The 13,389-nt window shown below is 39.7% G+C and overlaps 1 protein-coding gene across 7 annotated transcripts in view; it reads right to left on the reverse strand.

Annotated features, from left to right (window-relative positions):
• Positions 1-13,389, reverse strand: part of PAX2 (paired box 2) — an 81,423-nt gene that overhangs the window by 32,435 nt on the left and 35,599 nt on the right. For all 7 annotated transcript variants that reach the window (XM_073585768.1, XM_073585769.1, XM_073585766.1 and 4 more), the window contains exon 6: positions 160-335. In XM_073585768.1, coding sequence (XP_073441869.1) covers positions 160-335 — 176 coding nt within the window. The remainder of the gene's footprint in view (positions 1-159; positions 336-13,389) is intronic.

Raw genomic sequence — 13,389 nt, forward strand, 5'->3', positions numbered from 1 at the left:
AAATATATAATTCTGTAGAACTCAAGTTGTCAATTTTTTTAATTCATTTGTTATTTCTTAGGACAAGAAACTCACAAAATGAAACTTGTAACAGACAGTTTTTACGTTACCTATACTGCTTATATTCAAAAGACTGAATATTTCTGTAATCTACTTTACCTGTTCTGATTTGATGTGTTCTGAAGCTTGAAAGACATCGGAATATGATGGGCGTTCAAATACTCGATCTAAGGCTTCCAACTGTTGCTGGGTAAAGTTGTCTGCACGTAGATGTTTCCGTAAGCTCTCCACGCTGCTCTGAGAATCTCCATTGGGACCAGTACCATCAGACCCATCTAGTAACAAAAGAGGAAAAAGTAATGATAACTGCTTGTAGCTGAGTCATGGGAGCTACTTCATAAGGCACATGACGTGTACAGAAAGTTATTTTTTGGTTTTATCTGTTTTGGGACAGCACATTCTATAATGTTTCATTTTTGCATTGTTGACAGTGTTGCACACAGTGAATCACAATTAGGTAGGTCATTAACAATGTATTATTATAACAATTAGGTAGGAATTAATTCTTCACTTCTTCCTTCCCAACTTTTACATCTAGAGCAGAATGTCTATTGAGGATGGGTAGATGTATTACAGCAATATGTATTACATTTCATAGTATAAATTTCATATAAAGCAAAGTATTCTCCCATGCTGTTCCAGTGGGAATAATGCCGGGAGATTACATTAAGGCCGATAAATCTTATTCTTTGTAGGTGAATGTTGTATATGATATAATCAATATTACATTATATAGCATGGAGCAGTATCCTTCATAAGCTAATGTAAAATATCAGATATTGATTAGAGGAAGTACAAAGCATTTTGTCGGACCCTTTAACAAAGCATCATTTCGTTCACACTAGAGGAAATGGCCAATGTTGATTTCTCCTTATGTTCCTTTTAAAAATTATTATGGATGGACCTGTATGTTATAATCAAAAATGATATCCTGATATACATGTCTATACACAAGACATTTTATTTTTCTTTATTACTGGGCAGTTGGGAATTTTTCAGTGTGTTTGAGTCAGTTATTAAGCATGGGAGGTTCAAATGATAGAGGCATCCTCTTAAACATATATTTGGCCTTTTCAGAGTGCGGATTTATAGCTCAGGTTAAGATTAATTTGATTGCTGGTTCTAGTTATTTGGGCTGTTGACCCATATTACAGGTCATCCTTAAATAAGAGTCATCCTGTGACTAAGTGGCACTGGCCATGGGTCATCTCCTTTTTGGCATTGAAATATTAAAACTAGTTAAAGGCGTTTTCTCACGAATAAAATGTCACTTTATTCACTAGATCATGGAATGAATGCAAGGTCCACAATAGGAAGCCATTAAAATAAAATGTACTTGTGCTGAGATAATCTTATAAATGTGATCCTGCTGTGTACTGTGTAATGGCTGTGTCTCACCATACAGGAACATTGTCTGATCATACCACAGCTCCTGGGCAGGGGAGGGTGCAAAAGAGTATACAGATAGGATAGCATGGGATCACAGCAGATTATTTTTGTGAGGTAAAACATTTGACTGAATGTTTAAAAGCAATGTTTTACCTCAAAGAAAGAACCAGCTGTGATCTCGTGCTGTCCTGTCTGTATACTCTCTTTTGTATCCTCCTCTGCCCAGGAGCTGTGGTATGATCAGGCCATGTTCCTGTACGGTCAGACACAGCCATTACACAGTACACAGCAGGGGCACATTTATACGATTATCTCAGCACAGGAACATTTTATTTCAACACATCCAATTGTGGAACTTATTTTTAGTTCAAGATCTAGTGAATAAAATTAACTTTTGTGGGATAACCCCTTTAAGGTGGAAATGTCCCTAAAGGCATCTCAATCCCACTGATATTGCTTATGGGGAGACATTTACAGGACATAGTATAGGGGCTTAACTAGCACTGGTAGTAAGAACTGTGTCAGTTTTTTAAACTCCCTTTTTAACCCTGGGCATGGTGTAAAAACACTCACAGTAAAAATTAACTATGCTTGACCTGGCAGACATTGAGACTACACACAAAATAAGTGACTGAAAGCAAATTTTCCTCTTGAGACTCAATTTTTCTATTAAGTAAAGTTAATCATTAACATAGAGAGCTATTTATGATGCTAAAATAGTTTAGACGCAATAATATATGATTTTGAGCAAACTTATGATCTAGTAGTATTTCCATCAGTAATTTTACTAACCGATAAGGCTGAGTTCTCATAGATCAGTTCTGAAGAGCTGGCCTGCCGTGGTGAAAGTCATGTGCTGTCTGGCGATTAAAGCAGTCTTCTACCAATTATAAGCATACAGTGGCCTGACGAAAACTCCGGTTAGAATCCGAAAACCGTTTCGTGTGTTTTAAGAATATTCTGATAAAGAAATCACACCTACAATTGGTAAGAGACCTCTTTTCTCGGCAGAGAGCGCACTACTGCCCCCCCCTGCAGACCAGCTTTTCATTTATCCTAACCTGTTCGGAGCAGAGAACCAATCAGAATGTGTTCGGTGCCACAGTCCTGCACAGCGGTCAGCCTATACTACAAACCATATATCAGTTGTGTCCGGCCTGGGGTTTTATGTCTCATATGTATAAAGTTGTAAATAGGCACCCATAGCCAAATCCAAAAACTATGCATGCAACGCCTTAGGTCCAGCTCAAGGACCGGTATGATACAACAATTGATGCGCCCAATGCTAGAGAATGATGGCATATAAATCTATGGGAATAGTTCTGCCATCCATTTACTACCACTACTGGAAAACAGACCACTCTATGTCTGGACAAATGGCAACGAGGCCTAAAGTCTTAATTGTCAGAGTAATTGAATATATAACATAATGTAATGCTATATATTTAAAATCCTAAGACAAGCAATCAAGCTGAGCCCTTTATAAATACTTCAAGTGTCCTCTGTATCTAAAGATGTTGTGAGTCCAGGGTTAAATACTACTGCCCTGTGAAAATTCAGAATCATCCGCTAACACACATCAGTTATAACGCACATTTAAAATCAAAAGATCAGCTTTTAAAAAAGCCATGACCCAATAGATAGATGTCTGATCTTGTATATGTGTGTGTGAGCCTAGATTATTCTCGCAGGGCTGTCCTCCCTCCTCCGCTTTATTTATGCAGGGGGCCTTTTCAGATCTCGACAAATCTGTCAGTCTAAATTTGCGAGAGATTATGGCGCTCCTTCTCTTGCACAGGGAGCGATGATATATGATATGTGCTAGCCCTATTGATTGCCTGATCTGGTGGCAGAGGGCCGGCGAAATGAACTTGAAATGAACATCATGCCTCAACTCATTGTGCGTATAATACACTACTTAATCCCACATTTTTCAGCCGCTATGGAATTCAATTGATCAATCATGTTCCACTGATAGTGCTCTTTTAGGGGTTATTGCTGCTCGGCACGCCAACCAGTTATTTATTTATTTTACCCACTGTGGGCTTGGGGATTGGAAGCCGGGTTAAAGAGAACATGAAAGGCAATGCCATGCTGGGAACAGGGATAGAGAAACAAGGTAATTAACCTTGTGAAGCCAGAACATTTACAGTGCATGCCACTTTATATATGGGTGTTATTAGGCGCAATGAGTAGTAGGGTTCTGTGTCTACGCAGAATCGGCAGAAAAATTACACTTTTCATTTTGGTTTACGCTTTGGTTTGTTAGAAATTTAAAAAATTGCAATGGCTTAATAAAACTTTTAAAATGTATGTAATAGAAATATAATATAATATTTTTTTACAGAAGTTACTTTAATAATTTAAATGACCTATCAATAGGTCAAATGTAGATACTTTTTGCTCTTATTTTATTCCCACTAATTTCCACTATTATTCAAGGGGTTTTTTAACCATACAGTTGCTGAGATATTGGCCTTTTTAGTTAGTACTAATTTTTGTAATCTTTTCCAGGGAGACATGGCTCACAGGATTGTCTAGTGGCAATTCTACAGGATGCCATGCATTATTATCCTGTGAGCACCACAAAAATTTATAAAAAACTGAATACTTCCGAACAGTGCTGGACTGGGTTGGCAAAGGCCCACCAGTAACATTGATTCTTGGGGCCCACTGATCAGATGCAAAAATAACCTGACACAAACTTACTTTTGCTTCTATGTAATATTAACTTGGGTAGCTTGTTTACTGAGTGATTAGATGATACCCTTTTCGGCAAATTGTGACTCAGGTGTGATTGCACTACTCATTAGCGCTCCTTCATAGGGGCGGCCTACCAGAGGATTCTCCTGTTCTTCTGTTGGCCAGTCCGAGCCTGCTCCAGAAGAAATTAAACCAGAGCAAATCCTGGCCATTTTGGCCTGATGACAGATCCTCTTTAAGTGTAAAGATCTTAGAGGTTTGTCCACCTTTGGGGACATATGTAAATATTTGTGTTGATTTTGGGGCTAAAAATTATTTTTCCCAAATAGGTTGCATAAAAACATTGCACTGCTTGGCTTTCACAGGCTTTTTGTTTCCCTTTTCATTTCACTTTAATTTGGTCCGTGGTCATAAACCAGCTGAGAGGAGCTCATAAAAAGACAGACAAAAGAGATACACACTCCCTGTCTGTCCGTAATAGCAGGCTAACTGACGGATTTTTAGTGAACGCATTCCGCAGCCAGCAATAGACTCTGCAAGACAGGGGCTATAGAATGCAAACACTGCAACATTTTTATTGAAACCCGATGCAAAAATGGTTTTAAGCCCCAAAATGCATTAATTTAATTAATTAAGAAAAAATGTCCCGAAAGGTGGTTTATTTTGAGCGTGCATCTGTGCTCAAGTGCTGCATTACTTGCAAAGTGATGCGCGTAAAAGTGATCGATTGCTCTTTTACGCCAATAACTAACGTAACCTTCTCTATTCTAGACTCCATCATCGCGAGGACAGGGTTAAACTCCTGGACTTCCCCAGATGAATATCTTACTTTTAATTAATAATCTAATTGCAACATTGTGTCTTGTTCCATTACTGCACGTACTTGCCGGCACCTCCACCCCCACCTCCGCCGCGCACTTCCTAATTCCCTCTGAAACCTGCCGGTGTCAGGCATCTTTCCTGGACACCCCCTTGGGGGCCTTTCATAGCGTTGGCAGTTGTTGCAGTTTCAAACTCAATTGTTCTCGTCGGTACTGAGGCAAATGGAGTCATTAATTACCTTCTATCAGCTGGGCTGAGTTCAGAAGGCGATCAATAACCCAGCGTTTGTCATTCACAGCAGCAAGCGAGCGAGCAGGAGAACAGCTAAACCAATACCCTCACAGAGCACAACAACATCATATAATCATAATACTAGTCATCAATACTGTAGCAGTGTTTTTCTTCACACAGATAATTCATTCCTTCAAAAACAGAAAATGACTTTCCGTTTCTCGGTCAGAGCGGAGGGAAAAGATGTAGGAAGCTTTGGTTGTGAAACCTGACATCAGTCATCACTCTTCAGCCTCTCATAGCAGGCATTGGCTGAGCATTATGCAGGGGGATGCTGCAGAGCACTCACAGCTTTCATAAATGCTTTACCTTTATTAAGCTCATTAATCATGGATTTAAGGGCTAGGCTTGCAAGCGGCATACAAGATGTAGGCCAAGGGCATGCCACCTAATGCATGCCGCCTGCTACTGAACCACAACCACCAGCATCTGCACACTGCTGGAGCACGTTGTAGGTGACGGCTATCGTTGGCTAATGATACCTTTATATACCGCCATGCCCCTTTCTATCATCCATTATACTGTTTGGCAACTGAGGTCAACCACTTGGAAAGGTGTCGGTGAATTCAATCGTTTCTTATCAATCTTCATAGCTTGCATGGACTTCATGGCTTCACACTGTCATGTCTTCTCAAAATGGAAATTATTCGTTTTTTTACATTATTGGGTATTTTTACTTAAAATCTTCCTCTTGAACCAGCATTACCAAATTCTGCCTTAGGCAGTGTTTGGTATTGCATCTCCGTGCTCCATTTTCCTAAATAGGATTGAGGGTATTGTTTGGTCTTTTGGACACCACAAAGCTGGAGTAATTAGAAATATAGATCTGGCAGTGTATGAAGGGAAATAGATATGCATATTAGCTCTCCTCCAAGAGGAAGAAGGCTGGCTCTCTAGTGCCACCTGTTGGAGGTTTATGAGCTGGGCAGTGTTCCATGGGAAAAAGAAATGTATATTAGCTCTCCTCCAAGAGGAAGAAAGCTGTTTCTGTAGTGCCACCTTTTGGAGGTCTATAAGGGGGGTAATTATCCCTATAAAATACATATGCAAATTAGCTCTCCTCCAAGAGGAGGAAAGCTGTCTCTCTAGGACCACCTATTGGAGGTTTATAAGGGGACAATGATCCCTAGGAAACAGATATGCAAATTAGCTCTTCTTCAACAGGAAGAAGGCTGTCTCTCTAGTGCCACCTTTTGGAGGTTTAAAGGGGGTAATGATCCCTATAAAATACATATGCAAATTAGCTCTCCTCCAAGAGGAAGAAAGCTGTCTCTGTAGTGCCACCTTTTGGAGGTTTATAAGGGGGGTAATGATCCCTATAAAATAGATATGCAAATTAACTCTCCTCCAAGAGGAGGAAAGCTGTCTCTCTAGGGCCACCTATTGGAGGTTTATAAGGGGACAATGATCCCTAGGAAACAGATATGCAAATTAGCTCTTCTTCAAGAGGAAGAAGGCTGTCTCTCTAGTGCCACCTATTGGAGGTTTATAGGCCGGGCAATGATCCCTAAGAAATAGATATGCAAATTATCTCTCCTTCAACAGGAAGAAAGTGGTCTCTAGTGCGACCTACTGGAGGTTTATATGCCAGTTAGTGATCCCTAAGAAATAGATATGCAAATTAGCTGCTTCTCTAGTGCAATCTATTAGAAGTTTTATAGGCTGGAGTTTTCTCCCTAAATTATCTGCCGTCCAGAGAAAGAAAGCTAGCTTTCTAATACTGCCTATAGGAAGCTTATAGGCTAGGGAACAGTCTGGGGAAAAATGTATACAAATTAGCACACCTCCAAGAGGAAAAAAAACATCTCTGTAGTGCCACGATGGGCAAGGCAATGCAGACATTGACTTGTAGGGTAGCTATCTAGTACTTGGTACTAGACAGTTTGAATTAGTTTGCTTAAATAGAACTGAGCTGCAATACCATATACTACCCATGAACAAGAGTGGCGCTACTCTGACATCTCAGCTTGCAGGCTATATTGGTATATTATGTAAAGAGGAACGTTCAAAATGTTATGCTCTTATTTGTGTGATGAAAAGTACTACAGAACCCCCTTGAGTTCTTTATAGCTACCTATGAATTAATTGTCACCTGGTTAACCAGCATTGATCTAAATACTTCTCAAACTTGCTATAGCAATCCATTATGCAGTGAACTAAAGTCTACTCCATCTGTACCCATCTTGCTCTCAGTAATTTCCACACTGTAATCTTGCCTCCAAATGTGTTTCTAATTATCACATAAAGTATAACTCTAATTCTGCCTGACGCACCAAATCAGCCTAATACATGATGAGGAGGCAGCACAGAATAAAGACACCAAGTTCTACAGTCAGCGAGCGGAGAAACCTAATAAGTTATGCATGAAGACAAATTGTATGCTATCACCTAGGTAGCTGAACAAACAAGGTGAAGATTCACCAACCACATAGCGGAAATTCAGGCACAAACATTCTAGTAAGATATCGTTTGTTTCTAAAAAATGAAAACAATGCTAGAAAATTCAATGTAAACCGATATTGGAGACATGACAGGCCATAAATAAATGTGTTTTCCAGGTTGGTGTTTGCCGTCTTCACAAACAAGGTTCAGATCCACTGATCCAGAACATCACTGTAGTCTTAGAGCTCCACTACTTGAACTTTTCCTTTCTTCTTTATCAGTGCGGTTAGTTATAAACTCATTCCATTAGTGTTAACAACGGAATCTAGATTTTCCAACCACAGCATTTAACATGGACATGAGTGGATCGCTAAAAAAAATAATTTCTCCAAAATGCAAGTCGGTCCGATTTATAACAATTTTTAAAGCAATTCAATCATTTCTGCTGAAGCCACCAAGTTATACAATATCTCAGCTTATTACTTATTTCCTCCCAGCAGAAAAAAAAATAATTGCTTTCTTGCTCACATGGTAGACAAATAAGGAAAATCAGCTGGCTCAGTGGCTAAATATTCCTGTGATAATTTATTTGTATTTCTGGAAAAGCGGTATAACTTGCAGGACACTTTTATGGAAATTTATCAATTGATGTTGACCATTTTTTGTGCAGAAAACTGACAAATTTTTAAGCTTTTCTCAGTATTCGCCAATATTAAAAAAGTTTTAAGGAAAAAATAAGCCTCCCATACATAATAGATAGTTTTTGGTGTTTTTTAGTCTTTTTGACTTTTTCAGTCAACAGTTATTACTCCCAAGTCCCCCATAAAGGCCATGTTCACATGTTCAGTATTTAGTCAGTATTTCACATTAGTATGTGTAAGCCAAAACCAGGAGTGGGTGATAAATACAGAAGTGGTGATGAGTTTCTATTATACTTTTTCTCTTATTATTCCACTCCTGGTTTTGGCTTACAAATACTGATGTATAATACTGACTAAATACTGAACATGTGAATGTGGCAAAACAGTAACACTCGGCTCTGCTGAGCCCTGCCTTGTTCGCCATGAAAGAGCTGCTGCCAGACTTTTCTGGCAACAGCTTATCTTGTGGAGAACAAAAGCATTGGCTGTTGGTGATCCATTATATTCAATCCTTCTCTACCCTGACATCATGTTTGGGTGAGAGCTGGGAGTTCTTCAAACACATTAGACTGTTGGCCGATCCCTTCGATATTGTCCGGTTTGGCTGACAGTAGTCTAATGTGCATGGAGACCTTATGGCCACGCACGCACATAGAGTATTTGGTGAGTTTTTACCTCAGTATTTGTAAGCCAAAAACAGGAGTGGAACAATCAGAGGAAAAGTATAAGGCCGGGATCACACATGTGAGAAAGTCGGACGAGTCTCACATGTTAATACCCGGCACTGCCACCGGCACTCGGATTGGAACATGGAGCTGCATTGCAATACATGCAGCCGTGCGCGCCGCTCCTGAGTGTCGGTGGCACATGCGAGACTTGTCCGAGTTTCTCGCATGTGTGATCTCGCCTAAACCACCACTTCTGCATTTATCACCCACTCCTAGTTTTAGCTTACAAATACTGAGATAAACTACTGACCAAATACTCAATGTGTCAACGCGGCATTTAAGCTAGAAAATGGTTCCATAATGGCCCTGGTCTATGTCTGACAGTAGCAATCATAGATTTAATGTTCCTGCTTTAAGACAGAGCAACTTGTGCAAAATTTCTTAAGATTGTATATGTTTTTGTACATTTGGCAAAATTTACTGCCACAAACTTTAATATTCGAGTGGTGTATGAAACGTCAGTCTTACTTAATGTGAACCATAGACTTCCTACACTTTTCCTATTAGAGAAGGGACAACCAAAAAGTTGAGCAGTTACGTAATTTGAAAGTCTTATTTTGCAGCCTGATGAAGTAAAATATAAAGGTTTTTGTAGGTTACCGGGACTGGTCTGCTGGATTTTGTATTGCAAACGCAAAATAATTGCAGTCATTGTTTCAAGTAATTAATTTACAGATATATAAATGTTTTTATTTCCAGCTTTACTGAATAATCATCAGACTACATGCAGGTAGCGGACGTGCTCCAAGGCCATAGCAGGGAACTCTGGGACCTGCCAGAGTCTGGTAAATATCTATACTGACTTCTGTCACTTAATAAACTGCTTGTAGAAGCACAAACAAAAAGCGAACACAGAGGTTTGTGACCCATGAGGTTGAATGACTATGCACCTTTAGGCCGGAACAGCACAGAACACGAGTAAGCCTGGGAGAACCTTACAAGCCAATCTCAAATGCCAGCTTTGTTAGCTGGAAGGACAGAAGGAAGGCGAAAAATTACATAGCATGCAGCTCTAACTATGCTTGTTTAGAGAAACTGCTTGCATTTATGAAGCCTTTGGTGCGGAAAGCAGGGTTGCAAATGACTGCATCAGGAGCGACAGTAGGGGCCATTAATTTCCTGTTATGTTTTCCTGTGTTGGGGGCTTTATTAATTTAATTTTACACTGTCGAACAACGGCGAGAGCTGACACTGCCACACTTTCATTTTTTTTTCATCACTTCATTCTGCTTGTCTGACATACAGCGGCAAATCGTGAGGCCCAGCGAACACAACAGGACTTCACTCTGTGATATCCATCTAATTCAAACTCGCTTCTCCGTTTAACCCCTTCCCGTCAGCTCGCCGCTACAATCCGTAGATCACTGACGGCGGAAACTTGCAATTACGCATCGCTCGAGGCTTTACCAGCAGCCCTCATTATACTGCAAGGTGAATATTATTATTTTGCACCTTTTAAATGATCTAATTGGTCTCCATGACTCTCATAGAAATGATGGAGGGGGGGTTTCGCTTACAGAAACCAGTTTTTTTTAATATGTTTTTCATATGAAAACCTTTTATCAATGTCCAGGCGCATCATTTTTTTTGGACCAGAGAGACAGAGGTACAGATCTGATGACCGGAATAGAATGTTTCACTTAACGTTGTGATCCAGCTCCAGACCAGTGCCTGGGAGGAAATGGGAGAAAAAAATTATGGAAACGTATGCACATTTGCATCCGTCGTGTTCCAACCGAGTTGCGGCAAGCATAATAAAATGAGCCTGATGCAACAGATATATGTGGACCCTATTGTAGTCTATGGAGCTATTCACATGTCTGAGAGTCCACAAAATAAAAAACAGACGTCCATTTTTAACCAATTCAAATCATTGAGTTTTTGGAAGAAAATAACAGGCAACACACGGATGCCATGCATATGTCATCTGCGAGCTTTGCATGTTTTACTGTTTTAAAGAATCTGTCACCAGGCTTTTGCTACCTCATCTAAAAGCAGCATAATATAGGGGCAGAGACCTTGATTCTAGCACTGTGTCGCTTACTTGGCTGCTTACTGCAGTTTTGATAAAATCACAGTTTTCTCTGCTGCAGACCTAGCAGTTATATGAATACTGAGCTCTGTATAACCCCGCCCACATCTCTGATTGGCAGCTTTCTGCCCATGCACAGTGTACACAGAAAGTTGCCAATCCGTGGTGGGGGCGGAGTTATACAGAGCTCATGAATATGCTTGACTACCAGGTTTACTAGTCCTCTAGAGATAATCTTCTGCTGATAAAACAGTGATTAAATCAAAACTACAGCAAGCTGCCCAGTAAGTGACACGTCATTGGAATCAGGGCCTTTGTCTTTACATTATTTCGCTCTCAGACTAGGTGGCATAAACCTGGTGGCAGATTCCTTTTAAAACGTATAAAAGATCCCGTTTTTTATTTCTGCATACAAGAAAAGCGGATGCCACACTCAAGGTAAAAATGGGAGCAAGGACTAAAAATAGATCCGCACAAGTAAAAAATGGATGTCTGAATGAGACCTACATTGTGGAAACAAGTAACAGAAGTGTCAAGTAGATTTGGATTATCAACTGGGTGGCTTTACACATGTCATATTTTGGAAAAATGCCACTTTAGTTTTATGTTGTTTTTTGAGTCAAATCAGCAGGCGACTGACAAGTAACACTTTTCAGATATCTGTTGGTCAGTGTGCCAACCAAAGATGTACATTGCTCAATCACTGTAGGTGGTAAAGTATGCGTCTCCGCAAAGTGCATATATGATCACAATTGGACGGAGGCCTGATATACAATGCCTGATGTAGATGTAACACAGTAGAGAGAATAAATCACTATATAAGCAGCATTAGTAACACATAATGAAGTCAAACACACAACTCATTTAACAAATAAAATCTAAACACCAAAGCCAAAATTACACCTGTAGTTGGTCTTACTGTAGTATTTTAATGCAGTCCTTCATGAAAGTATAGTCTATAGGCTCATAAAAGTATTTTTAAATTGGGTACATATTTCCAATGATAACGGAACTAACGTCATCTGACACCATGTCTGATATGCTTATGTTTAATCTGGGTCCCAGGTAGAAAATACATGTAAAATCAGATCGGATTTAAACATTATTATTATTATTATTATTTATTGTTATAGCGCCATTTATTTCATGGCGCTTTACATGTAAGGAGGGGTATAGAGTATAAAAACAAGTACAATAATTTCAGTACATATAGATAGATCGTATATAGTAAAGTGTATTGTTCGGTTCCATAAGGTGATCCAATCTGACCTCTATTTTAGCAGGAACGTTTTTCAATGACTACTCTATTACATGAGTCGGCTGTCATCTCTGAACACACACGGAGATGAAACTCTTATCTTTAAAACTCAAACTTCATAATTAGCTGACAGTAAATCTCTTTCCTGTACTGAAATGTCGGAAAGGAATGTTTCCAGCATGCCCAGATCCACCGCACATACTTCTATTCACCCTGGACGGCTAATACTGGGAAGCTGGAGCTAATCTAATGGCACATCTCCCATCATTCTGTGGATGCCACCAAAAATTCACATTGGTTTTCTTTACTAAAGACCAACAGAACTGTGTTGTGAAACACTACAGATTGTTGAAAATGGCCAGGATGTTACATTCCACCATCACCTTTAAGGGCATATCCATATGTGTACTCAACTACTACCATTTTTTGGATAAGTAAGGATACCAGTGTAAACATATATTATCTATTCTCAAACGTTCCTAGGTCCCCAAAGGGCATTTCTGCAGTGATCTATTCTGCATGTTCTTATATTGTGTAATAGCTAGGAAGATTTGCCACTGAGGACCTTAGAAAAGCTGAGTGATTGCCTTTTAACTTAAAGAGGACCTGTTATGAAGCCAAAAGCATCAAAATCTGCACTAAATACAAAAGCCCATATCTCTTGAGCTGTATAGTAAATTAAAAATAATAACGGGAATACTTGGGATCAGACAGAATAAAATAAGAGCAAACGGGCCACCGCTCATCTGGTGACGAGTCTTCTTTTTCAGGGGATGTTTAAGGCTGTGTGCCCACGATGCGTTTTGTTAAGTGTTTCCGCAGCGTTTGAGCCGGATCAGATGCTGCAGAAATGCTTAAAAGATGCATCAAATTAATTAGCATGCGTTTTTGGCTTTTTGTGCCAATGCATGCTTTTTTAACCGCTCAGGAATCGCTTAGCGGCTAAAAACGAAGCATGCTCATTCATTCCCGCATTGCTCAGCGTTTTTAGTCATCCCCAATGTTCCCAGAAATCGCGTGTCAAAAAACGCGTCAAAAACGCGTCAAAAAACGCGCAAGAAACGCGCTGAAAAAGACGCGCAT

The sequence above is a fragment of the Dendrobates tinctorius genome, unplaced genomic scaffold (genome assembly GCF_039654945.1).
Source record: "Dendrobates tinctorius isolate UK_male_01 unplaced genomic scaffold, ASM3965494v1 ptg000089l, whole genome shotgun sequence".
Classification (NCBI taxonomy): Eukaryota; Metazoa; Chordata; class Amphibia; order Anura; family Dendrobatidae; genus Dendrobates; species Dendrobates tinctorius.